Raw genomic sequence first — 27,270 nt, 5'->3', positions numbered from 1 at the left:
ATAGTTAAAGGATTGAATCTTAACATCCTGTTCTACATCAACAAAGAGAATCCACCCGATCCACCCTATACCCATACACACCATTACCGTTAGTACAAGATGTCCCAATTAAAGGTTGATAATGGGCCGTTGTCTCATATTGCGAACAGTGGGCCAGTCTCTATTATCGCATACTGTTTGTCGTCTATTACCATGACTGTTACAAACAAATTTGTTGTGAACTTGGACGATTTCAACATGAATTTTGTCATGTTGTTTGTGCAATCTTTGGTCTGTGTGCTCATGTTGCTTGTGTTGAAGGTTTTGGGGTACGCCAAATTCAGACCGTTGAACAAAACAGACGCCAAAAACTGGTTTCCTATCACTCTCTTTTTAGTGTTAATGATTTACACCGGCTCCAAATCGTTGAAATACTTGGCTGTGCCAATTTACACTATCTTCAAGAACTTGACTATTATCTTGATCGCGTACGGAGAAGTTCTCTTTTTCGGTGGTAGAGTCACTGGAATGGAATTGTCCTCCTTCTTATTGATGGTCCTTTCCTCTGTAGTAGCTACTCTAGGTGACCAACAGGCTGCTGCTTCAAAGGCTGCCGTAACTTCTTTGGATGATGTTGCAGGTGCTGCTTCAACTTCAATTTTCAACATTGGTTACGTTTGGATGTTAATCAACTGTTTCTCTTCTGCTTCATTCGTGTTGGTCATGAGAAAGAGAATCAAGTTAACTAACTTTAAAGACTTTGACACTATGTTCTACAATAACGTTTTATCATTGCCTGTTTTGATGATCTCCTCTTTCCTCGTTGAAGACTGGTCCGCCGCAAATTTGGCCAAAAACTTATCAGCAGACTCTGTCACTGCTATGATCATTTCTGGTATGACCGCTGTTGGTATCTCCTACTGTTCTGGTTGGTGTGTCAGAGTTACTTCTTCAACTACATACTCAATGGTTGGTGCGTTGAACAAGTTGCCTATCGCCCTAGCTGGTTTAGTCTTTTTTGATGCACCAAAGAACTTCCTATCCATTTTCTCTATTTTCTTAGGTTTCATGTCTGGTATTGTTTACGCAGTTGCTAAACAAAAAAAGATCCAACAAGCAACACCTGCTAAATGAGCATAAAGGTATTCAGAGTAACAAAGAATAAACAACAATGGAGGTTATAAATTTCCCAGTCATAAGTTACTTCTCTTTCCTTCTTCCATAGATCAATAGTTTTCACCATTTTAGGGTTCTCATTCTTCACTTTTTTTTCATTATCATATATAGACAATTTCTTCCCAATAATCTGATACCATGTGTAAATCGCATTCTCCTTACTAGCCTAGAGTTCCATATATTCTACAGTAAATCTACGGATCAAATATTCAAAGAAACATGTAAACTTCTAGTTTTCTGTATTTATAATAATGTTGCGTATATTGATTGTATGAAAATGAAGCAGAGAAGCATAAAACAATGAAAGGGTTGAAGCTCTTTACTATTTCAAAAAAAAAAAAGCAGAATAACACCGGAAAGTACACACCATCAATAACCGTTTACTTATAATGTCCCATGATGAAGATGATATTGCAATCGCCTCTTCAGATGATGCAGCTCATGAGAGAATATGGGATCAACAAGTATCAGAAGATGATGAGGATGAAATATCGGCATTCCTTTTAAGTTCTGATGGGATAGGAACATCATTCAATGATGACATTATGCTAAGACAGCTTTCAGAAAAAAGTGCAGACCTTAAACTACGTAGGCGAAGTTCTGATCATGAAAAGTTGTGGAAAAGTTGGCAAACATCATTAAACAATTCAAATAAGGTAGAAGAAATAGCATCAGAAATGAAAGCCTTCAAAAATACATATGGTGATGGTCAAGGATTTAAGAGAGTTAAATTGTCAGCGGCTGAACAACGAGAGTCATACATTGCCAACTCTTTACCAAACGCTGAAAATGTTCCTCAAAGTGTACTTAAACTTTTGGCAAGTGACACCTTAGACACTACAAAAGATTGGTATTTTTTAACAGAAACCCCAGACTACAGCATTATTCCTGATCCATATGCTACATTTATTGGGTGTAAAAATTCAGTAATCAATAGTACAACAGAACTTTATGGTAAGTTCGGAGCAAATAACGCAAAAGCATTTACAGAATTCACCTATTGTCCGTACACAAAACTCATACCAGTGCATTTAATGTGCGACTTAATTGAGGCACATAACACTAAAACTAAAGATTCATTTGTTTACTTTATCAAGTTTATTCTTGATAGGCAAATATCTGTAAATATACAAACACAATGGGCTAGTAGCGTTTGGAATCAATTCAGCTTTGGTCAAGTTGAAACGTATCTTAAAATTGTTCCCCGAACTTTATACTTGCTACACTATAGACTAACCAGACTAATACCCGTTCAGTGGCCTTTGGTCAAAGAGCTATTCCCCAGGGACGAGGATATAGTGGCGGAGTTCGAAAAGTTATTAGATTCACAACAGTGGGCTTCACTTTTGTATTTCATACTGCTTATCTTAGGGACACCGGCTTTACCGTTCGGTAATTCCAAAAAAATGACATATTTTAAAGACTGCATACTAGATTTGAATTCGCAGAATTCATCTATATTGGAACTATCTATATTGAAAACATACCTTAGGGTGTGTTCAAAAGTAAGTTGAGCGCGCTTTACCCGCTAGATAAAGTCACGTACTATATTAATCATATTGGTCAGTATTTTATCTTGTTTATCAGTTGTGAATTGGAATGTTCTTGCGCTTTTATCAAAGTAATGGGCTTCGGTAAGGATACAATCACTAATCTACTGATTCATTTTCGAATATTTCGAAACATGCCTTTGGCAATTCCGTAATTGAATTGATAACGACTGCTTCCTCTGGGCTGCTTCCTAACGGTTCGTCCGGTGTTTCACGTTCAACAAGGTGGATTGCTTTCTTGAAGCCTAATTTAATTGCTGTTCTAATGTTACCAGCACTGTCATCAATGAAGTAAGCATTGGAGTAGCTACCCAGTCCTGACTGAATTTTTGCCTTTTCAAATGCTCTAGTATCTGGTTTACAAACCAAGTCATGTTGAGAATAATCACAGTATGTGATTCCGTCAAATAGGTCGGCGATTCCCAATAGCCGAACACATCTAATTCCATGATTCTTGTAAGCATTCGTAAATAGCCACATCTTATCGAATTTTCCGCTATCTCTTATTCTTTGCAATATTTTTCTTTGTTCAAGATCAGGCTTAAGGATATCTTGTAATGGTAAAGATTCATCAACTAGGTCATTATACTCCATAGCATCTATTTCATAGTGATCCACAAGTCCCTTAATCGCTAAACCATACGTTTTATAGTAGTTATTTCTTAGCTCCGCAGCTGTTGCGTCATCTAAATCCAATAGCCTTTGGAAGTACTCTTGAATTGAACGTTCCATCAAATGATGGATTCGTAATGATTTTTTGTACAAACAGTTGTCAATATCAAAGAAAAATACTTTGAGGTTAGGATCAGGCTTTGGAATTGGTTGATCCGCTTCAAACGTCGCCTTGGATCCAGGGTATGTCAAAGATTCAAGTTGTTGCCTGTTAACACGCAACTTTTCCCTTGTTTGCAATCTGTATTCTGATAGGGCTGAAGATGTCATATTTAAAGCCCGCTTTAATTGCTTGGTTCGCATCGATATACACTAGTAAAGTAATAACAAAATATATGACCATGAACTGTTCTCAACAAACACCATTTATTAATATTAGTTCAACATATTTGAGCTTCCCTTTTTTTGAAATGATATGTCTTATATTTATATGTGATGTAATTATATATCTCAGAACCTTAATGTTTAGGAGCGGGAGTTCAGCGGTGGAGATGAGCGGCGAAAAGCCCACGGATAAGGTAAGTATTTAATGAGTCACGTGGAACGAAATTTTTCTATCCGAATTTTTGGGCAGAATTCGCTATGTGCAATAACGCACTCTTAGAAGTATTAGGGGAACGGAAAATAGTTTCGAATACGCACGTTTTCTACACTGTTAGATACTGTATATAACGTGTATTACTTCTTTCTGTCATGAGTAGATTTACAAGGGAGTTCATGTCTGAGGATTTGAGTTCAGGAACTTCCTGAGTTTCTTCAGCAGCCTCCATCTCTGATATTTTGATGCGTTCCTCTTCCAGAATTTTCTCAAGTTTCGCTTGCATCTTCTCGTAGTCCTCTTTTTCTGCAAAAGACTTAAGGTGGGTTAGGAACTTTGTTACGTTTACCTTGCACTCATGAAGAGCAGCACGTCGTGAATCAACAATTCCAAGCTCGTATAGGTTAATGTCATGAACAAGATTTGGAATTCTCTTCTCTGTATTGTAAGGATCTAGAATGATCAACCCATCAGACTTTCCATCTTTATTAGTCTCCCACTTTTTGAACTCCAGTTCACATTGGGATATAAGTCTTTGGGAGATCCCCTGGCGAAATATGGGTTTCTTAGTAAATTCAGCTACTCTGGATGAGACTCGCCCTGAAAGAACATCTGGATGCGAGAGGACTTGGTCGAATAGCCAGGACTTCTCTTCTTCGTTGAAATTGAATTCTTTTTTCCCCATGAGTTCATATAACATTAAATACTGATCTAGAGTTAGTTTTGGGGTTTCGTCAAGAAGCCATCCCCCAAAAGCAGTACAATGTTCTGAAACGGCTCTATTATTACTTGTTGGGAGATTCTCAAATGCAACAAGAAGGGTGTCAAGGTTGTCTGCAACAGACGGATCTCTCTTGAACTTAGACAACGCTATCAACCAGGAACTAATTCGTAAAGCCTCATGAATTTCGTTAACATCAAAGTCCGCGTGCGAAGTTAACTCCCAGACTATCTCTCTAGTATCCTTGTTCTCTACATTGTTTTCAATTGGCCGTTTGCTGCCGTAGTCCTTCTGCATTGGTTTAAGTTCCGTTTCGGTGATTCTGGGGAGCAAATCTTCATCATCAAAACATAAATGAAGTAGTTCCGAATCTAATTCTTGAATATCAGCATATAATGACTTTACTGATTCATTGGTATCTATAATAGACTGGTAAGAACCCTTCAATGCATTGTCAAACTCTTCGCGTAGGCGTACTACATCTTTACTCAACTGAACTGCAGCATCTCGTACTTCTGTAACAGATTTCGTTTTAAACTGGCTATCAACCACTGACATTAATTCAATGTTTTATATATGCGACCTTAACCAACGATTATTCTTGTATCCTCGATACGGTTCTCTAAAAGTAGCAGCCCTTTTCTCGTGGAAAGTAAATTACCCATATCCTTCTCTAACGACTAATGAATACTCTACTTCGGAACTTTCTGCCTAATAATAAATCTATAAATTGACAATTACAACGGAAGTTCGAACCTTGCAATACAATAAAAAAAAATGCGTTTAAGATAGATGGTATTAAATAGCATTTTTGAAGTAGAAGCGTCACGTGCTACCTTGTACTTGTTATAGATACAGATTACCCGACTATGTAAATTTCCAGTTTATCAACTCCAGCGAATTGGCCAGATATATGCAACAGCGTAATGGCTAGTAGAAGATTAGCTTCTACAGACTAGATTTCGTTTGGTTGAAAAGGCAATGGATGAATCATGAAGTGGAAATAAGTAGTAGAGAGTATATATAAATTTCTGTATCAGATAAGGGAATTAGGGTAATAGCCAAAATAATGACCCAAATCCTACATAGCGCCACATATTACCATCCAGAGGAACTCCAGAAAGCGTTTGTCAATTCAAAAAAATTATTCCAAACTGAACATCAAGGAAGTATTACCAGGTCAAGTTGTACTTGATATGACTAAAGAAGAATATAAGAAAATGCCAAAACTTCCAGAATCAAAATCAAAATATGGTCTAAGAATAAAAGTAGTTTGGGATGAAAACAAAACTCTAAGTGTGTTTTCTTTTCATTGGCAGTACAATTTTATCAATGCATTCACTTTACTCAAATTGAAATTCAGGAATCCAAGTACTACACATTTTCAAAATATCAATATAAAAGTTTAATGGTGGCCATGAGAGGTTTTTAATAGCTGATCATTACCTTCTTCATTAATTCATGACAGGCAGGGAACCTTTGAAACACACCGAATACTAGACATCAATTGCTCATCACGTGTATTCGTGCAAAATTATACCTAATATTGTAAGGTTCAATAGTGCTATAATGGAAGTTTTACTTTATCATTTGATACGGTGAAAATATTTTTTTTTTTTTTTCTTTCCAAGAAAGAAAGGTATAGAATTTTGCCAAATGCTCATCTTGACATCTTTACTTAACGTCAACTTAGCAAACGTTACAACTTAGAGGTACAGAAAGATATAATACTTGTTGTATATATGAAAATGTAGTAGTTGATTGTATAAATCTAAAAGTCAATTCTTTGTATCATAGTAATATAGATACAGCGGCAGAAAAACTCAAACTAGAAGACAACTGCGAAAAGATGGCACCAGTATCAGCATCTAAGGCTAAGAGAGACGCTAAGAAGGCTGAAAGAGAAGCTAAGAGAGCTGCAGCCGGTAAGACTACTAGAAGATCTAAAAAAGATGACGAACCAGTTGATGAAGCTGCTGCTGCGGCAGACAAGATTGCTCAGTTGAAGTTGCAACAGGACAAGGATGGTATTTCTGACCGTGTCGTTACCGGTGTGTTGGACTCTTTGGAAACATCCCGTGATATTAAGCTTTCATCTGTGTCTTTATTGTTCCATGGTAAGGTCTTAATCCAAGACTCTCAGTTAGAATTAAACTACGGTCGTCGTTATGGTTTGCTAGGTGAAAATGGTTGTGGTAAGTCTACCTTCTTGAAGGCTATCGCCGCCAGAGAATATCCAATTCCAGAAAACATTGATATTTATTTATTGGATGAACCTGCAGAACCATCCGAATACTCTGCATTAGAATACGTTGTTAGAGAAGCTCAAAACGAGTTGAAGAGAATGGAAGACTTGGTCGAAAAGATTATTGTTGAAGATGGTCCAGAATCCGAGTTGTTGGAACCTTTGTACGAAAGAATGGATGACATGGATCCATCAACTTTTGAATCCAGAGCGGCTGTGATTTTGATTGGTTTGGGTTTCAACTCTAAGACTATTAACAAGAAGACAAAGGATATGTCTGGTGGTTGGAAGATGCGTGTTGCTCTAGCTAAGGCTTTGTTCGTGAAGCCAACTTTGCTATTGTTGGATGACCCTACTGCCCATTTGGATTTGGAAGCTTGCGTCTGGTTGGAAGAATACTTGAAGAGATTCGACAGAACCTTAGTTCTCGTTTCTCACTCTCAAGATTTCTTAAACGGTGTTTGTACTAACATGTTAGATATGAGATTGAAGAAACTAATGGCTTACGGTGGTAACTACGACTCTTACGTCAAAACCCGTTCCGAATTGGAAACCAACCAAATGAAGCAATATGCCAAGCAACAAGAAGAAATTGCTCATATCAAGAAGTTTATTGCTTCTGCTGGTACTTATGCTAACTTGGTTAAGCAAGCCAAGTCCAGACAAAAGATTTTGGATAAGATGGAAGCAGATGGTTTGATTGAACCTGTCGCACAAGACAGAGTGTTCTCATTCAGATTCCCAGAAGTTGAAAGATTACCTCCTCCAGTTTTGGCCTTCGATGATATCTCTTTCTCATACGACGGTAACCCAGAAAACAACTTGTACGAACATTTGGACTTCGGTGTTGATATGGATTCCAGAATTGCATTGGTCGGTCCAAATGGTGTTGGTAAATCTACTTTGCTAAAGATTATGACTGGTCAACTAGTTACTCAAAGTGGTCGTGTATCAAGACATAGTCACGTCAAATTGGGTGTTTACTCTCAACATTCTCAAGATCAACTTGACTTGACTAAATCCGCTTTGGAATTTGTTCGTGACAAATATCCACATATTTCCCAAGATTTCCAATACTGGAGAGGTCAATTGGGTCGTTATGGTTTAACTGGTGAAGCTCAAACTGTTCAAATGGGTACTCTATCTGAAGGTCAAAGATCCAGAGTTGTCTTTGCATTACTAGCATTAGAACAGCCAAATGTTCTACTATTGGATGAACCTACTAACGGTTTAGATATTCCAACCATTGACTCTTTGGCAGATGCAATCAACGAATTCAATGGTGGTGTTGTAGTTGTTTCCCACGATTTCAGATTGTTAGACAAAATTGCTAAGGATATCTTTGTGGTGGAAAATAAGACTGCTACGAGATGGGACGGTAGTATTTTGGATTACAAGAACAAATTGGCCAAGAATGTGGTTTTGTAGATTATTTAGTTCATACATATATGTGCAATAGACTTGATATGTTGTGCCTTCTTACCTAGCAAGAAGAAACTGTAGTTGGAAGGCTAACTCAGTTTAAAATAAGCCAAAAATAAACGATATTAATACAAAAGTAAAAAAAAAGGCCGTTTTCCAGGATTACAGTAAAACTATAACCCACTAACCTATCAACAGATGTTATATAACAATACAAGGCTGCTGCACAACTCTGCTATGCAGATGATGTTAAGGTCCTCTGATACACCGTATTGAGGGAATGAAGATAAATGGAAAAGATATATATATAAAAAAAAAAAAAAAAAAAAAAAAAAAAAAAAAAGAAGGAAAATAAAACAAAAATGTGATGGGTCACTAGGCACATCTTGATAAATAAATATGACCATTCTTAACCTAGATATAGTCAAAGTTCCAAAGGATGGTCCTAGCTCCATAATTGATGCATTAAAATGTTTGAATGCAAAACAGTTAACATCAAAAAAACCTTTACAATAAAGAAGTGAAAAGTAACAATAATAATAGCCCTGAAATCAAACAAAGCTTGGTTTTGGCAAGGTAGTCACCTGTGGCGCTTCTGTAGCAAACGTAGCACCTGCATAACATTTGCTATGATCATCGGATTTTAAATGATTTTTCCCATGATTGCTCTTTTTGCTGCTACTCTTAGAAGATCTTGAGGATGGAGCAGAAGGAGAAGAAAAGGTGACCGGAACCTGCTGTGGAGGAATTACATCAATCCTCTTAGAACTCTTCTTTTTGGATGATTTACTCTTTGAGTGATTGTGAGAATTCTGTTTGGAGTTGGAACTTGAGATGGAGTTAGAGTTAGAGTTAGAGTTAGAGTTAGACGTAGAGTAGGAGTCCGAATTTCCTTGACGTTGCTCAAGTGAATTAACATCAGTAGATAATTGTGGGCTGGACTTGGATTCCGGAGTAGTTTGTCTTGATTGAACAGTATTCATTACTGCTCTCGTTTCAGCATGTTCCAGCTGTTGATAGTTTGACTGAGTAGAATGTAACTGTGGTTGCTGATTTTGTTGTTGAAATACTGGGTGTGGTTGCAGTGGTTGAGGTGGGAATGCCACAGGTTGGTTAACCATGTTGGGCATTTGTGGAGGGTATACAGGAGGGTGGCTTATTGGACGGCCAGGATTCATTGGCACATACATTGCAGGCATGTTTGTGGTATTTGGTACTCCTATGTATGATTGTGGGCCTGGTTTAGGCATATTATTGACCATAAATGGAGGAGCAATCATAACAGGGCCATATAAGCCTTGGTGAGGTGGTAAAGGAGAGGTTGGATAGCCAGCGGAAGGCGACATTTGTAGACCACCATGATGACCCTGCACTTGAGCCTGAGTTTGAGGCAGAGGCTGGTGTTGTCTCTGACTCTCACCCTGTTGAAGTGAGCCTTGCGTGGACATAGAAAGAAGTTGTTTTAAGTCATCAGAAACAAATCCCATATTACCCAAGCCATCATTAGAAGTCTTGTTGGTAGAAAAGTCATCCTGGTTTCCGTATCCAGAGTACGCAAATTGCGACATAGAATCATCTTGTTCCTTAGTAGGTAAGAAAGGAGTCTCTGCCGACTGCTGTCTCCGTAACTTCGTCTGGTTCTCAATACGCCTATCGGGTTTCTGCAACCGTACTGGTTTCTGATGTCGACCTTTATGGCTCGGCATCGTTCGCGAGCTATTAATATACATCGTATCTGTAGACATCTTGAAAGGAGATTATTGTATATCTGCTTTTTTTTTCGTTTCAACCACTAACTTCGTATTTGAATCGTTGACATATAATTAAAAGAAAATATAAAAAAGTATAATAGCTTTCCTATGGTAGCTCTCCCTTTTGGATATCTGTTTGACTGTTGTTATCAATAACTTTGATAGACTGCTTATACTTAGCTAGGAACAAAACAAGCACAAACTAAAAACTAAGCTCTTTGTTCCTTTAAACACTTCTTTGCATTTGTAAGTGGTAAATGTTTAGAAATGAATAAGACCTCTAAAACTTTAGAAATTTTAGTTATTTTTGGGGGGTTCGAATTAGAACTGGAAAGGAGACAAAAAGGATAAAAAATGATGTTGAGTAAAAGAAAAAAAAAAAAAATTATATAGAAGTAATATACTGACGTTCAAAGTGATAATTATGTTACAAGTCACTAGGCCTCATATTTTGAGATAGTGGAGCATCCCTCTATCTTTTTGGTGTGGGATATGGGTGGTGACGATGTGCTATATGATGCTATCTAAAAAGTCTTCATCGTCTTTCAACTGGGTTGGAATGTGTGATGGATTGGTTGTTTTAGTTTTATGTTTGTCCATTGATTGAGCTTCCACTTTGACAATGGGTTTTTCGTCATCCTCTGGCCCAGTCTTTATGACTGAATCGGGAATTGAATTACGCTTTAGAATAACTTGGTTCAATTCTTCGATACTCATTTGGCTCAATTTCTTCTTTGTGTAAACACCATCGGTGTTTACTGGGTTAGAACTCTTGAGAAATGGTTTCTCGTTACCCTTTTCTAATAATATTTGTTTCATTCTGGCAGCCAATTCGACTGTTTGCTCATCATTGAGTTCTACATCTTCTCCTATTAGCTCATTTGTGTATCTATGCTCATTGGATTCTAATGGTTTGGCCACGGGTTCTTGTTGGGGCTGTTTTTCTGTACATGTTTGCTTATTCAATGTTCTGTACTTACGATCACTTGGCGTAGCATGTTTTCTCTTGAGTTTCTCTTTATCTTGAAACTTCTTTCGATTTTCACTCTTTAAACTGTATGGATCCATTTTCTTTAGAGCCTTTACGTTCAGATGTTTGGTTCTACTGACCGTTTGTTCTTACTGCTTATTACCTATGATTCACGATTCTTTCATTCTATTTTGTTACGGAAAGAATAGACATATAATATTAAATGAGCTACACAATTCTGTGAAAAAAAAAAGAGTAAAACCAAGATATAAAATAGGTAGACGAACCAGATGGTGGTATATGTGGTTCACTTACTTCGGTGTATATATGTATGTTTTCTGTTGCTTTAGCACTCTATGAAACCAGATATTTACACGACTTGAAGTGGATCGATGTCAGTTTCTGACACAATGCACTCAACTCCAGATTCAAGCAACGATGGAAGCATCACTTTACGGATGAAACCTCTTTCTGTATTCGAGTGGTTACATACGATGACTGCTTTTCCAGATTCTTTATATCTCAACGCTTCATGATGTGATAGTTCACCTGTATAATATAGATCAACATCCTCGCGTAAATTCTTAAAAACACCAGAGCCGCTTCCTGCACATAGCGCTATCTTCTGGATCATGTGCTCTTCCACATTAGTCTTGGTTGCTACCTGGACGTATGGAATGTCCAAGGCTGATTTAACATTTTTAATGATATCTTGTAAGCTCACGGGTTCTGCTAATTTCACAACTCTCCCATATCCTACTTCGTGTTCTTCTTCTCCTTGAACAGCATTGACACGTTCGATTGCCATATTTGAGAGTACATTCCCTCCCAAAGTAGAGGAAAGCCAATCATTTACACCATTTTTGGCTGCATCAACTGCAGTATGTGGTGAATATACTGATATACCATTTTGTATCAACTTTATGGCTGATGCATGTTGTGGGTTCTGGTATGGAGTTAACTTCTTCCAGCTGGGAAAAATAAATGGGTGGTAGGCAACAATCAAATTACAACCATGATCTAAGGCTTCGTTTGCGACGCTTTCGGTTAAATCAACTGTCAGCAAGACTTTAGGTTGTACTACAGTTTGTGGTTGCTCACTTTCAACTGAACAATCTATCAATAATCCTGTATTATCCCATGCAGAATCCGCATAGCTTTCTGGGTAAAGTTGAGCAATTTTTCCCAAAACATTTTTTAATTGAGCTCTTGTTAGTGATTTTGTTAATGCCATTTTCAGCTGCTGTTCTTGGCTATCGTGCGTACTTTGTGTACGTAACGAAACTGTTAGTGTTAAGTCATCCAATTTTTCCACAATTATCACTGTTTCCAAATTATATGAGGATATGCCAATATTATAAAAATCTAACTGTAAGAAGTATGAAAAGAAGATCATCAAAGATTGAATATTATTCATTGCATAGGAAAACATGAAGAAAAAATAGAAAATATCTAGAGAAGGTGAACGCAGAAGACAGCCTAAGAATTGGCTTTCAAATTTGTTAATCTGTTGAACTAGAAGCTTTCATTCGATCATTACAACGTTGTTTCAAAGTAAGATTACGTTAGTGTTGTAAAAATACATATTGACTTCGAAAATGCTGACACAAGATACCTTACAAACCAAATTACAAGCACAGATTCCAGAGTTTTATCAGGCTATTATCACAGACACATCTAATGGATGTGGACAATCATTCGATGTTGTTGTAGTCAGTGACGCTTTTCTGGGGAAAAACAAGATAGCTCGTTGCAGAATGGTGAACAAGGCGCTCTCTGATGAGGTTGCACAAATACATGCATTCAGTTCAAAATGCTACACCGTTGATGAATGGAAACAACTTTTGAGTAATTAGACATATAAAAGTCGCCTTTCTTTGTTTAAATGGCGCCGGGGATCTGTAATAATGAATACAACATACTTAACCATCTTATCTCAAAAGGGCATACCGAAGCGAGTGTTCCGAAAGATGTCGTTATATGGATTTCATTTGTAAACTAGACTAATTACAGTGTATATGCATATATATGTTGTTTGAAAACCATTATGAATGTTGTCATATCATAGCAGAATAGTTATATTTATTCGTGATTTTATTCTGCCTTGTATGGGGGTGGAAGGTCATCATTACCCCATTTCATTGGTTGGTTGGCAAGACCAACAAAGCTAAAACGTTTGCTATCAAGAAAGGAAGGTCTGGAACCTTCCTCTGATTGAACATAATATCTTTGATTACGCATTGGTGAGTACAGCGAATTTCTAAGATCTTTAAAATCAGACTTGAAATAGGACTCCTCCAAAAGGTTTAGTCTTTTGGGGATTTTTTCTTTATATTGTTGTGTTTGGGAGAGTCTCAGATCGGGGATAGATTCGGTAGCAATATTTGAAGCATATGGTTGAGAGATAGATTTGCTGTTTGGAGTCATCCCCAGGGAAGGAGATATAGCCAATACAGGTTTAGGGGAAAGTAAAGGTGTAACACTGCCCGGTGATATTGTTTCTGATTTTTTCTCTTCAGCTTTGATACCAAAGGACTTGGCATCTGAATCTATATTCTGTATTGGCAATGTTACGTGTTCAATTATGGGTTCCAATGGAGTTTCCGCTTCCGTTGAGGAATCCTTGAGTGATACCTTCTTTCTTCCTAGTTTGATTCTTCTTCTTTTTATCAGGTTTTCTTCGTTATTTCTTTCATAAATACGTTGCTGGATACTAGCGATTTCTTTAACAGTGAACGTGCCACTTTGTAATACCTCTTGGGGAAGACTGTTTTCAATATAGTCACCAGCTAATTTGTTGTTAATGATACTATTACTGTTCTCCCTAGTTGGAAAAATTCTAGAGGGACTTCCTACACTAGCCTCCTGCGCGTAATAGTTATTTAAAGATGGGATTCTAGAGCTGAAACGACGTAGATTCTGTCTCTCTACGCAGCCAGGTATAGTTGAAATTGTGTTTGAAGAAGTTGGATTTAATGATAAAGACTGTCTAGAAGATACCAGAGTAGATAACCTTAGCATGGTAGCTGGAGACAAATCCTGTAAGTCTGAATCATCTAAAATGGTCATGGGAGTGACTTCTGTGGAAGACTGCTTGGTTGAGCTTGGCAAGGGCTCTTCAATAACATCGGGACCATGAGTAAACCAACGTTGAGACATATTAAATATTACACTGGGAAGCACATCTTTAAAAATGGATTGCATGGATTCCTTAAGCCTCTTCTCGATACTTGATTGGAGCAATTTCATTGAACATTCGAACCTGAAGTCTAAGTTGACATCGTTGAATGATATTCCTACCCCAGTATTCTTCACAAATATATTCGTAATTGCCTCAAGTTCAATATGATCGAAAGTCATCGTAATTGGAACATTAAAAGAATCATTAGAAACAAGTTTTGGGGTTGTGAATTTAGGAGAGACAGTCTCATATAGTAGTAACAGATTGGCCTCTATTTCTGTAGTTATTTGAATCATGGCATCTTTGCATGAAATTTTGCAAATTCCCTTTAGTAAAGATTTTGACTGAGCAGACACGTCCAAATCTAAGATCTCAAGTCTGGGAATAGAACGGAAATCTACCTGACGTACGGTCACGCCAGACTTCAAAATTCCTAACTTTTTAGGCTTCTTTTGAGTATCATTGGATGATGGATCCTGTCCACTACTGTTAGAGTCCGAACCTTCCGCTCTATTGGGATTAAGTGCCTTCGTGAGCCTGTCTCGAATTTGCTCATTGAAAGTATTGTCTTCAAACGTGCCAGTGTTAAACTTGAATGACATCGTTACTGGAACTCTAGTATTGTAGCTGTTTAAATGCCAGGATCTATTCTTCTCTTTCTTTCTTTTTTTTTCTTTATAATATCAACAAAGGATTTCAGGTCAAATAAATAAACCTCAGCTACTATTGCGTAGCCTTGAAGTAGCTATATGGATAGGATATTAATGCTTGTCAACGACCTCTCTATCCTCCTTTCGTCAGAAACTATTCGTTATTTGAATGAAGTTTAGTTTAATTTTCTGGTCAATTTTTTTTTATTCCAATCGGGTATCCAAATCCAAAATACTTCTTATTACTCTTTCCGTTTTTAATATTTTTGTTTTCTGTTTGTGAAATAAGGAAAATCTTCTGATTATTAAACCGTAGGAAACCGACCAAAAGGGAATTCTTGCGGAGAAGGGGAAAGGTAAAAACTGTAATAATTTGGAACACAACTTGTTATTTCACCTTGTTCGTGGTGAACTAGAGTATTTCCTTTTAAACGGTGAAAGGGTTTTTTTTCGTATAAGAAACTTTACTGGAATACAACATATACGGACGGAAGCGGTTATATAGAAATTAATGCCTATATCTCTTCATACTGTTTTACTTCTCGGAAACAATAAAGAGAGGGAGTTCAAGGTCACGTGGTTTAAATTAACAGAGAATTGGAAAAATCTTGGTTCTTATTATGTGGGAGTGTATATAGCATGTATACGGCATGCTATGTGATCCCCACATGGTAACAGTGTCTACGACTCTTCATTTTAAAGTTTTCTCTGCTTTCTGGCGAATGTTTACATTCTGAAGGTTGTGATTCAATATTTACATTTTATAGACATCAACAATATAGAACGTAAGATTCGGCACAAAAATGAAAGATGTACAATATTCAACAAACGACCAAGACGGATATCAGTACATATCTAATAGAAAGACCAACCCCTTGCAATCCTCTTATTTGGAGGTCAAGAGTTATGCAATTGCAACAAGTGCCCCCACAGACGCCAAATTCGGCGCCTGAGACTCGCCAATCTTCTATTCAAATAGCGGTCAGAGTACGTCCATTTACGGATGCTGAGCAGGCCCATCTTGTACATGAAGAGGATGGGAATATGGTATATCTGAGAGACACGGTTCTGAGCGTTCCTTCCTCTGCTCCGAGTATTAGTATGGATGATAAAGGCTCTTCTCTTAGGACGCCATCAAAATTTAGACCGATGGGTATTCGCCGAATAATTGATTGTGTAGATGACAAGATGTTAATCTTCGATCCTAGTAAATCAAACCCTTTGAATGAGCTTAATGATAATGTTATGCATGGTGGGTCGAATGAAAATAGAAGAAGGCTGCGGCGATTCGGTGAACAAAAATTTATCTTTGACAAGATCTTCGATACCGATGTAACTCAACAAGAAGTTTACCAGAACACTACGAGGCCACTCTTGGATTCTGTACTAGATGGTTATAATGGAACTGTTTTTGCATATGGTGCCACTGGGTGTGGGAAAACATATACCATTAGCGGTACTTCAGAACAACCTGGGATCATTTTCTTAACAATGCAAGAGCTTTTCGTTAGGATGGAACAGCTAAGAGACACCAAGAAATTCGAATTACAACTCTCTTTTTTGGAGATATACAACGAACAAATCCATGATCTATTGGACCCTGATATACCTTCTCAAAAATTAGTGATTAGAGAAGATTCTGAAAGCAAGACTTTCGTGTCGAACCTATCCAAACACTCGCCACAAAACGTAGAGGAAGTCATGGATCTGGTTATAAAGGGGAATATGAATCGGACTACTTCTCCAACAGATGCAAATGAAACTAGTTCTAGATCACATGCTGTACTTCAGATACATGTTACCCAAATGAATAGGACAGCAGATATCAAACAAGACCAAACTTTTGCAACATTATCCATCATCGATTTGGCTGGAAGTGAAAGGGCAGCAGTTACTAAAAATAGAGGTGAAAGATTAATTGAAGGTGCAAACATAAATCGATCATTGCTAGCTTTGGGAAATTGTATCAATGCTCTCTGTGTATCGTCGACGAGAGCTGGGCTCTCGTGTCACGTACCTTATAGAGATTCCAAATTGACACGATTGCTCAAATTCTCACTAGGAGGTAACTGTAAAACGGTAATGATAGTATGCATATCACCAAGTAGCAAGCATTATGATGAGACGTTAAACACATTGAAATATGCAAACAGGGCCAAAGAAATAAAGACTAAAGTTATCAGGAATAAACAATCCTTGGATAGGCATGTGGGGTCTTATCTAAAGCTAATAACAGAGCAGAAAAGAGAGATTGAAGAATTACGCCAACGAGAGCAAAAGATGATAGAGATTCAATTGACACAGTTCAAAAATGGGAGAGATAAAGTGGATCTGCAAATCAAAGAATCTATTCGAGAATTAAGAATGCATTTATACAATTCTGAGAAGATTCAAGAGGTGAAATTGATCAAATCCTTGATTCTAGTAAAGCGTCACTATTTGATGTTAGTGCATTGTGAGTTGGAAAATGTGCTTCATTATCTGGCAACAGTGAATATTACTGAGGCTTATGGTCTTGTGGATAAAATACACCTAATTCAAGATCAAATTATGATGAAAATGACGGAACTTGAACATCAGTTTGACGAACCAAGCGATATCGAGACTTCCTTAGAATACATGAGGGAAACTCATCTTAAGAAAATCCGAGAGTGCGATCATTGGCAAGAATTAAATGACATCGATCAGTACGACATGTTAGTGTCTTGTTTGGCAGAGTCTGTGAGAAATGAAATATTGATCAACGGCACGCGTTTGATAGAAAGGGTCGTAGAGGACCCAATCTTAAGGTCACATTTCCAAATCATATCCAAAAGTATCGTCGATGGAAAACCAAATACGCGGGAGAATAAAAACAATGACATTGTCGTTGATACGGAGGATCCTGCTATCATATCATACTATTCAGTGCTCAGAACTATTGAGCATGAACTAGATAAGTTAAACAATCTAGATACGGAGTTCGATCAGCTTGCTCAAAAGATTAGTATTGTAGGGCAGAGAAAGCGCTCATCGCCGATCCAAAAGCAACAACCAGCCTGGAGGAAAAAGCTAATAAAGCAAGTATCGGGACAGGTGACCCCGATAAGAACTTCTAGTTCAATGACCTTCACAGAGAAGGGTAATATTAGCGGAATTGGATCTTCTGTTATTGAATGGAACGAGCCTCAAGATGTATCCATGATGCTTGATGACACAGATCCGGTTCCTACAGAACAAAGTACAAACAAGAATACCACCCCTGTAAGGATGTCGATGTTACAAAGCTTGAGGAAACCAAAACCCAAGTTGTCGCTTACTGCTACCCAGTTGAAGTAAGCAAAACAGCTAAATAGCGACCGCGAACTGTATACATCAAACCTTCTTTCTATATCGATTATATATTTTAACTTCAACTAACAGTAATTGTTTTACTACCTCAAAAAACAAATGTATGCATATACGCATAGGGTGGTGTTGGTGTCCACATTTAGATATATCAATAGAACGCGGAAACACTAACTAACACGTAAAAAAAGGAACTGTTGGAAAGTAAAAACCTCCTTGCATCCCATGGAAATACACACATGTGTGGGTTAGAATTCTCCCCTGTTCCCCCAGTTAGTCATCCATGAAACTCATGATCCGGATCTATACAAGCAATACAATACACACGTTAAAAAAAAAAAAAAATGCTACAGCCTCATCTCAGACTCTAGTCGCAAAAAGGAATTCGAAAATCCGAAAGTTTCTTAATGGTAAGCAAGCGATGAGGAGCTGACTGGCTCTGTTTCGCATGTTCTAAACGAAAAAAAATAAGCAAGCAGAGAGCTTAGACTAGCCAAAGTACCTTGAATTTTTTATTACTAAGAATTAAGAAGTGCAACTCATGCATGCTGAAACTACACTGCCCCTGGTCATGTAAATCCGGTAGACTACATACTAGTTTTTCTCTTTTCTTATATTCTTCTTACAGTAATTACAGTAATCAGATCAAAAACAGGCGTGTCTCTCTGTTTCTTTTGTGAAAAGGAAAATTTTTTCTTTGTTTTCTTTTATGCTCTCGTTGTTCCTACTATTGATGATATTTTGAAAAGGAAAGAAAGGCAAAAGAGTTTGATTTTGAAGTTTGAGGAACTTTTCTAGTATTATTCTTTTTTTTTTTTTTGACATAAATTTTTTTCGAAAAAATTGTTTTAGCATATATAACTTTACAACAAATTGTCGTAGTTTACTTTTGTGCAATGGTAGAGTAATTTCTTTGTTTAGTCATTTTCTTTTAGGGTTTATGGATTTTGGTTTAGGTTTAGGTTCTTTCTAAGGCCAACGGACAAAGTTCTTCACCATTCAAGGGATATATTATTAGGACTCGGGGAAACAACTCCAGCCCGAACCATATATCATCTTCTTTTTTTTTTCTTTACCCCCCCCCCTCCAAATCCTATTCTTTTTGAATCCCTTACTCTGTCTCAGTGCCGACATCTGCTGCACGTCTTCCTTTTGATTTTACTGGATTATATTATAGTACATTTTTGGCTATAAGTACTATCAAATTTCCCTTGCTTTTGCCGCTATTTGTCAGGGAAGTTACGGTATATTTTATTTTAGTCCTGTAATCGAATTTCAAGTTTAGACTAAGAGAAGGGGCAAAAGTTATTAGGAGCGGCGAATCAACTACTGAAACTATATTGCTAGTTACCTGACTGATCGTTTTGTATCGATTTTTTTGTTGTGCGTGTGTGTGTTTGCGTTTGCATTAGGTTACGAATCTAAAAAAAAAAAACTGAAAGCGCTCAATAACCACTATAAAAATAAACATATTCAAGAGGCTAATCCATAACGCGTTGAAGATAATTATTAAGTTAATTTGTCTTATTGTGTTTTGAAATATCTGTGATACCAGAATCGATAGCTTGTTGAAATCATCTGGAATCTCCACAACTCCCGAACCGAGTAAACAAACGAACGAACGTAAAAAAAGTCAGTCTAGTTAGCTGGTACTGCCGTAATTCTTTTTTCTTTACTCCCAAATTAAGCGTCCTCATCCTCTATTTTCAAAGGAGAGTTACCTAAGAACGGATTTTAGATAAAGAATTTTCCAACAATCATCCTTGCCGTTTGTTTGTCGTTGACTTTTAAACACTTTCAGTTTAAGTCCTTCACAACCTTTGTGTTTGATTTTTGTTTTTATTCTAAATTGTGGAATCAGCATAGCATAACTTGCTTGCTTTCATTCCCCTTTTTTACTTCAGAACTTCAAACTCTTAAATTTTCTTCTGACCCTTGAACGTTCTTTCTAGGAAATAAATATAGTCTGCTCAGATTATTTTACTCCATATTCTTCGTTAAGGAATAAGAAGAAACATTTACTAAAAGAGATTCTTTTTTTTTACTTTGCAAAAAAGTCAATAATCTGGAATAAACTATTATTGAACAGAATAGAAACGTTTAGTTTCTCAATCGTTGAGCTCTATCTTTTATTCTGATTTTTTCTCAATCCTTATTTTTCCAGGATACTTTTTGCCAATCGGTATCTCTATCTACAACCACTGTAAATTCATTTTACATCGAATAACGCGTTTTAATAACCGTACTACAAAAAACCAAAAAAATTATTCTGACCTCTATTTTTTGACCTTGATAATTTTACACTATGGCTTCATTTGTGTCTTATTCAAACTTTCCCTCCATTCATATTCCTTCGGGAAGTATTGCGGGTCCATACCACCAAAGATCTGGTTCTATGAACCCAGTAATGGGATCAAATATGAACGGCTATCCTTTACCAGGAAGCAACCACCCTGCTTTCACTCCACAACCACATCAACTTGACTCCATGTACCAGCCTGGTCATCATCAATCAACCTCATTTTATTTACCTCCTCCAGGTTTTTCATACATGCAACCTCCACCACCACCTATGGCAGCACCTCAGCTTCCAGTTCCTGCTCCTCTCATGGGTCACGGGCAAATTCAACCTGGTATGCCTAGCCAAGCAATGATAATGAACCAACAACCTGTTGCTATGCAACCTCCTGCTAATCACGTCAGTGAGGATACCGAACAGGTTGTTAATGGCGGTGTTTGCGAGATCTTGGATTATGAGATAAGCATAATGTCGGAGTTTGTTACTAAAAATGCTTGTTTATCATTTGGCAGCTTTGATGTCCCTCAAGATGTTATGGATTTATTCACTAACAGTATTTCATCTGTTTTGGGATCCACCAGGTTACCTTCTGCCACAATATTTTTGTCATTGGACTATTTGATCAAGTACCTTGATCTAATTGGATGTAATTTCCAGTCTATTGGCGGCAACTCCATTGACATTATATATCAGAACTTGGTGGTCGCTTTTGTATTAGCAAACAAATTCAATGACGACAAGACGTTTACTAATAAATCGTGGGCTCAAGCAACTGGTATGGATTTAATGACAATTAATCAGTACGAAAAGAACTGGTTAAAGATGTTTGGTTGGAGATTGTTCGAGGACAAGTTTGAGGCATATGACTCTTTCTCAGAATCATACAATGCTTTTGTGAGAGAGCATACGCTATCTTTGTATCATCAACAACAACAGCAGCAGCAACAGCAGCAACAGCAGCAACACTTGCCTCAGTCTCCCGTTCCAACTCATCGCCGTCAATATTCCTCTGCCTCTTCTATGGCGTATGGTTATCAGACTCCAAATTGTGGACATTCTTCTATGAATTACTCCTCTCCAGTATATTCTGACTTGAGAAATGATTCGTATAACAGTGTCTATGAAAAACAATTTGAGTATTCTTTATCTACTCAGTTCAGTCCTCTGCCAAAAAACTTTGATAATCCGAACTATAATGAACATCATCAACAGTCTTTTTGGAATGAACATCATCAACAACAACTAAACCGAAACTATTACTGTTTTTCAGCTTATTGAATGATAATAATATTAACAAACTCAAAAAAAAAAAAAAAAAACTAAACAGAAAGTTATTATCTTGGTTCACTAGAACACCGTAAAAAACTTCTTCTACATGCTTTTCAGAGAATAAGAGATATAGAGTAAACAAATCTGTTGCCTTGTTGGTTGATCGAATACTACAAACTATATCAAACTCATAAAACACTAAAAAAACCATAAAAATGCTGATAAACTACTAAAAAAAAACCAATACAAACATTTTTAACAATATCAAGAAAACGCTCTCTCAGCGCTACATTTTTCCTCTTCATTCTCCAAATCGCTAAACTTAATTCTATGATATTGGGAGTTCTTTTTTTGCCTTTTGCAACAATAACTTTTCTTCTACTTTTTGGTTGAGAAATTAATTGGTGCATGGCATGGCACAGTGGAGTTTTATTACCTTTTTTGAACAACACTCTTTACAGGCCTAATTCTGGAATAATATAAAACCGTTGAGAAAAGCAATGGAAAGAAAACGGTATTGGGTCGCTATGCATCGAAAATCAATCTGCACGCGTTTTAACGACCACCATATATTCACCTCTATTCTTTTCTTTGACAACAAACAATTTTTATGGAGAAATGCAGCTGAACAATCTCGAAGATACGATGAGGATCTCTTAATTGAGTTTAAATTACCTTCATCTATTAATTGAAAATCAAGGCGTCTTTTCATCTATTATTTGGAACAACTCTAAAGATTAACAAGGGGAAGTTCGATGGTAGCCTTTAACCAACCATCGGTGAATATTGGGATGAAAGGTGACATCTAATCGATTGCTTATCTACCATATATCTAATAATTAGTAATGTAAAGTGTATGTATTACTCTAAGATACTATTCTTTATATGCCTCCAGCTTCTCTAAACCACCTAATACTTCTGTCTGAGCATACACAACAGATACCTTCATTTGTGCTACTACCCATGCCCGATCTAACACCTTCCTTAATGAAAGAGACACCTAGAACAGGTGGAACCTCTAAAGAGTCCCCATGTTCATCTTCCAAAACTATGTCCTCTTCGATTTCGATATCTGTGGCATTTATATTCAGGGTCGAAACTCTTTCCCTTGTTTTTGTATCCCATATCCTTATTTTGCCGTCGTACCCGGCAGAAGCAAGGTATTCGCCAGATGTGTTAAAAGATATAGAAAATACCCATCCGTTGTGGGCATATGACGCCAAAGTGGTTTGATTTCCGTGAGTTGGCACTGTGAAGTCTCCAATACGCTCACCAAACTTTGTTTCGTACAAAGAAACACATCCGTAAGACCCAGAGTCATGAGCAACAGCTAATAACGAACCTCCAGGGCTGAATTTTACATCACGAATTGTACTACTGGATTCATCGATACCTTTCAAACCGAAACCTTCGAAATTAAAGACTGGGCGTAGTGTTGATAGCTGTGATACAACAACAGTCCCATCCGAAAATCCAGTAGCAATCATGTTCTCTGATGATACATCGACAGCTGTGGCAAACCTAGGGATCTGTGAGTTAATTTGACCTTTAAATTCAAAATGTGGTTCATACTTGAGTGGTGCAGAAGTATCAACATCACCGGTTTCAGTATTTACCGCTGGATCTTGAAACACATGGAAATCCCAGACTTTTGTGGTACCCTGTACGGTGGTCGCGATAAACTTGTGGGGAACTTTCGGGTCGTTACTAGTGTGCCATTTACAGGCCCAATAGCTATGTTTTTCCTCTTCTGGTTGTATTAGCGAAATTCTCGAAAGTATTTTCTCCTTAATATCAAACTCGTAGAAATGAATTTTGCCGTCAAAAGAAGCAGTTGAGACTATAACAACTGTCTCGCCATTGGGTTCAATAGATTCAAACGCCGAAACGTGATGAAGCCCCACAGGTGTAACAAATTCCGACAATACATGATCTTTCGCTAGTTGGTCATCTGCCAACTTATTACTCCAAAGCTTCAAATAACCATCCCCAGAACATGATATAGTGTACGGATTAGTTATCGTAATGCCATATATGTCAGTCTTATGCGCCTTACCGCAATTGGTAGTAGGAATGAAGAGTTTTGACATTGTTTCTGTAGCTGTTATAGACGACGGATCTTATGATATGAATAGGTTTAGCCACTGCAGTTCTAATAAACTATAGACAGGTATCCTTGATGTTGATAAAAAGATCAAGCCTTGACTAGTTAGCAAGCACAAACAATTGAATTGTCAGTAATTAGGAAAGCTCAACTTATGATACAGTTTTGTATGTATTTATCTGTGCGAAAACCTAAGCCTGATGAAAAGTGTCTACCGTTTATAGTGACATCAACAGTTTTTTCAAAAGATCCGTTTTTAAGCTTTTAAAGACTTCCGCCTTCAATGATTTTCTCTCTAACTAAGTTAGGTTCAAGAGAAATTATCGCAAGAAAGTGTGACAATTATACACTTTCGGAATACTGTGAAATTATATTGTACACATCCTGTAGGCATGTGATTCCAAAATTTCAATATATATATATATATATATATATCAGTTTTCATCATCGCTGTCACTAAAGTAAACATCTGTATAATCTACATCTTCCTCATCTTCTGACCAAGCATCTGTTGCAATATGTTCAGCCACAGGCATCTTTTTACGTAAATTGAAACACTTCAAGCGATTTCTCATTATCATTGTTCTCTTTAAGTGGGGATTAGCAAGTGAAAACCTATTGTCTAAAACACGCTTGCTGATTGAGAAGCTGCTTTCGACGCCCGCTGTTGAGAGTTTGGTGTGGTAAAATGCAAGAGCTAAATTGCACAATGCAGGAAATCTTGACTGGTTTTCAAGCCAATAGCTTACAAATTTTTTATCTGTCTGGAGTGGTTCCTCTAAGTACATCTTCCATTCATCCTTAGGCGAATGATGAAATTTTGCAATATTTCGGTCGAGGTAAGCTGATAGCTTTTTTAATAATTTGGGCTTCTTGACACGGTTGGCATTCACTGGTTTACTACGCAATATAATATCAGATGTTTCAGCATAGGTTTTGCAATAATTGACAACATACGATGTTGCTGATTCGATGACTTCCTCTATGAATGATTGATCAAAAGACCTGGTTAATAAGTCGGTCTTACGGTGAGGTTGCAATATATGTGCCACCCAATAGCCTGGTTCTTTGAACGCAAAGTCCATGCTTTTTTCAAATTCGGGATAAGATTCTATGACGGCCGATAGAACTTGTTCCTTTATTTCATTTGATGGTACGTCAGTTTTCTTAAGTCCAATATTAGTCATGTGTAAAATATCATCTGAACCGCATTTCAGCTCCTCGCAAGACTTGTAGAATTGGCGGAGAATCATGTAATATTCAATTCCATAACATAGTGAATTTGTGGTATCATCTTCTAGGAGCGTAGTAAACTCTTGGAAAATGCGCGCTATCCTTACAAAAAATAGAATATACTCCATTTCATTCTCATTAAAACAAAATATAGAGTGATCATCTAGAATTTGTTGGAATTCAGGCTCAAAACGGTTTTCAAAGAAAAATTCCTTAACGCCTGTAGAGGCTGTTAGGAAAACTTCAATTTGATGATAACGGGAAAGAGAGCTCGTATTAACGTGTTTGGGAATTTCACAGCGAATGTAGGAGTATATCTTTTTTCTGATAATAGGGTTGTTCCTTGTACAGGACGCTAGTTTATCAATTCTCGACAACAATGACATATGATCTTTTTCAAAAGAAGTTAAAAGATCCAAGAATACTCTATTCACTACATTTTCCATACAATTAATCCTGCAAATTTTTCTTACGCCATTCAGTTCAAATCCTAAGTCAAGAACTTCGTTGATGTTATTAAGCATGGATATATTGTTCGAGTCATTGCCCAACGTAATGCTGCCGATTTTCTGACTTATAGAATATTCAGAAAGACAAGATAATAATGCAAGTTTTAGGGATTCATTAGTAATAGATATGCAGCTTAAGTCAATGAAATCTAATATATGGGTATTTGAGTTTCCAGCATTTGTTACATCCTCTCTTTTCAACAGAGACTTTTGTTTCAGATTTGGACAGAAAGCTGCCATGACTGCCAGATAACTTTTTTTATTTGAGGAGGTCCACATATCTATTAGAATGTTGATATGATTGGAGAATTTCATGGCATGTTTTAGTTGCTCGTTAAATTCCTTTTCGTATGATGAAAGAAGACTAACGAGCCCCTTTCGCGATGCTATTATTGGTAGTCCAATGTCATCAAGAACACTCAATACATCCTTCATTCCCTCTAGCTCAATTGCGTTGAAAGGTATAAAACCTTCAATGAACATGTTAAGGATACGAAGCTCAGAGTGATTGTCAGACAGAAATTGAAGAAATTTCTTGTTAAAAGGAATAGGCTTTGGTTGATTGGAATCAACGTACGAAACTGACTCAAGTGCAGGTTGTTTAGTCGATAAATATTTGCTAAAGAGTTCATAGTCACGATAATGTTGCTGTTTCAAGTGTCTGGCGATATTTGATGAGGTGCAATCCTCACTCAAATTAAACTTATGTTGACATTTATTATATTTGCACATTGCAAAAGGCGATCCACATTTTACTTTAGTAACCCAGATAGCGTAAGGAGATGACGAGAGCCATGCATTAAATCTTTTTTCAACTTCGCTGCTGATATTATCTTCAGCTGGGCGAACTACTAAAGAGGGCTTACTGAAGGGATTAAAAGAAAAGTCTTCGAACCCAAAGTCAAACTTCCTCTTAAATGCTGCTTCTGATCCGATGTAGTCGCTGTGTTTTTTGCTTCCCTTCGGAGCCGCTATTTGATTGGTGTCTGGATTTGAATCACTTAAATTGCCATGATAGCGAAAATTCTCAGATTGGGTTACCATGTCATGAGGTTTATTTTTGGAATCTGTACCGTACGTCCAGTTTGATGTAGGGATTGAAATAGTTTGGCTAATATTGATTGTGTCACTACTTTGTAAGGGAGGTAAAGTCAAATTTTGAGATATAACAACTCCATCCAGCTTTTCGTTAGATGAACGAATGGATTGTTGCACAGTTGCCCCGTGTTCTACTACTTTGCAATTTTTAACATCCTGAGGAGTCCCAACTGAGGAATCATTTTGTGCTTCTGGATTGTATACAGGCTTTTCAGATTGGAGTTGAAGTCCTTTTGGTATTTTTGTACTATCCTTGTCTTTAGGAACTATTGAGCTATCGGCGTCAAAATCGTCAAAGTCGTATGTTTCGTCTTCTTCTGGATCTATTTCAATGTTCTTCTCTTCGCAAGATGGAAAATCTGAGTCTTCACCTTCTCCGCAATTTAGATATGAATAAACGTCTGTATCGTCATGACCTACTAGTGTGTTCGTTGAGCTAACTTCTGAGGGACATGGATAATTCTGTAGGTGTCGTTTTCTTTCACCTCCTCCATTCTGTATTCTATAACGTCTTGCTCTAATCTCTCGAACATTGTTCATTGAGGAAGGCAATGTACAACATATGTGGATACATTG

At 37.2% G+C, this 27,270-nt stretch overlaps 8 protein-coding genes across 8 annotated transcripts; 5 read left to right on the top strand and 3 right to left on the bottom strand.

Moving 5' to 3' along the window:
* Positions 1-99: 99 nt before the first annotated feature.
* Positions 100-1,113, top strand: VRG4 (GDP-mannose transporter; the record flags this gene model as incomplete). Its single annotated transcript, XM_022819219.1, has 1 exon — positions 100-1,113. One exon carries the CDS (start codon positions 100-102, stop codon positions 1,111-1,113), a length of 1,014 nt encoding a protein of 337 aa, XP_022675807.1.
* A 431-nt stretch (positions 1,114-1,544) lies between these two features.
* Positions 1,545-2,669, top strand: KRE29 (Smc5-Smc6 complex subunit KRE29; the record flags this gene model as incomplete). The annotated part of the gene is made up of 1 exon (XM_022819217.1): positions 1,545-2,669. One exon carries the CDS (start codon positions 1,545-1,547, stop codon positions 2,667-2,669), a length of 1,125 nt encoding a protein of 374 aa, XP_022675806.1.
* A 135-nt stretch (positions 2,670-2,804) lies between these two features.
* SDT1 (protein SSM1) lies at positions 2,805-3,680 on the bottom strand (the record flags this gene model as incomplete). Its single annotated transcript, XM_022819216.1, has 1 exon — positions 2,805-3,680. The coding sequence occupies one exon, from the start codon at positions 3,678-3,680 to the stop codon at positions 2,805-2,807; it is 876 nt and encodes a 291-aa protein (XP_022675805.1).
* A 344-nt stretch (positions 3,681-4,024) lies between these two features.
* On the bottom strand, positions 4,025-5,194 carry COG1 (Golgi transport complex subunit COG1; the record flags this gene model as incomplete). The annotated part of the gene is made up of 1 exon (XM_022819215.1): positions 4,025-5,194. One exon carries the CDS (start codon positions 5,192-5,194, stop codon positions 4,025-4,027), a length of 1,170 nt encoding a protein of 389 aa, XP_022675804.1.
* Positions 5,195-6,485: 1,291 nt separating this feature from the next.
* On the top strand, positions 6,486-8,309 carry ARB1 (ATP-binding cassette family ATPase ARB1; the record flags this gene model as incomplete). The annotated part of the gene is made up of 1 exon (XM_022819214.1): positions 6,486-8,309. The coding sequence occupies one exon, from the start codon at positions 6,486-6,488 to the stop codon at positions 8,307-8,309; it is 1,824 nt and encodes a 607-aa protein (XP_022675803.1).
* A 4,313-nt stretch (positions 8,310-12,622) lies between these two features.
* BOL2 (Bol2p) lies at positions 12,623-12,880 on the top strand (the record flags this gene model as incomplete). Its single annotated transcript, XM_022819213.1, has 1 exon — positions 12,623-12,880. One exon carries the CDS (start codon positions 12,623-12,625, stop codon positions 12,878-12,880), a length of 258 nt encoding a protein of 85 aa, XP_022675802.1.
* A 7,607-nt stretch (positions 12,881-20,487) lies between these two features.
* Positions 20,488-21,759, top strand: CLG1 (Clg1p; the record flags this gene model as incomplete). Its single annotated transcript, XM_022819212.1, has 1 exon — positions 20,488-21,759. One exon carries the CDS (start codon positions 20,488-20,490, stop codon positions 21,757-21,759), a length of 1,272 nt encoding a protein of 423 aa, XP_022675801.1.
* An 872-nt stretch (positions 21,760-22,631) lies between these two features.
* Positions 22,632-23,840, bottom strand: SKI8 (SKI complex subunit WD repeat protein SKI8; the record flags this gene model as incomplete). The annotated part of the gene is made up of 1 exon (XM_022819211.1): positions 22,632-23,840. The coding sequence occupies one exon, from the start codon at positions 23,838-23,840 to the stop codon at positions 22,632-22,634; it is 1,209 nt and encodes a 402-aa protein (XP_022675800.1).
* Positions 23,841-27,270: the final 3,430 nt, after the last annotated feature.

This window comes from Kluyveromyces marxianus, chromosome 3 (genome assembly GCF_001417885.1).
Source record: "Kluyveromyces marxianus DMKU3-1042 DNA, complete genome, chromosome 3".
In the NCBI taxonomy this organism is placed as follows: Eukaryota; Fungi; Ascomycota; class Saccharomycetes; order Saccharomycetales; family Saccharomycetaceae; genus Kluyveromyces; species Kluyveromyces marxianus.
This window is presented reverse-complemented; position numbering and strand designations above follow the sequence as displayed.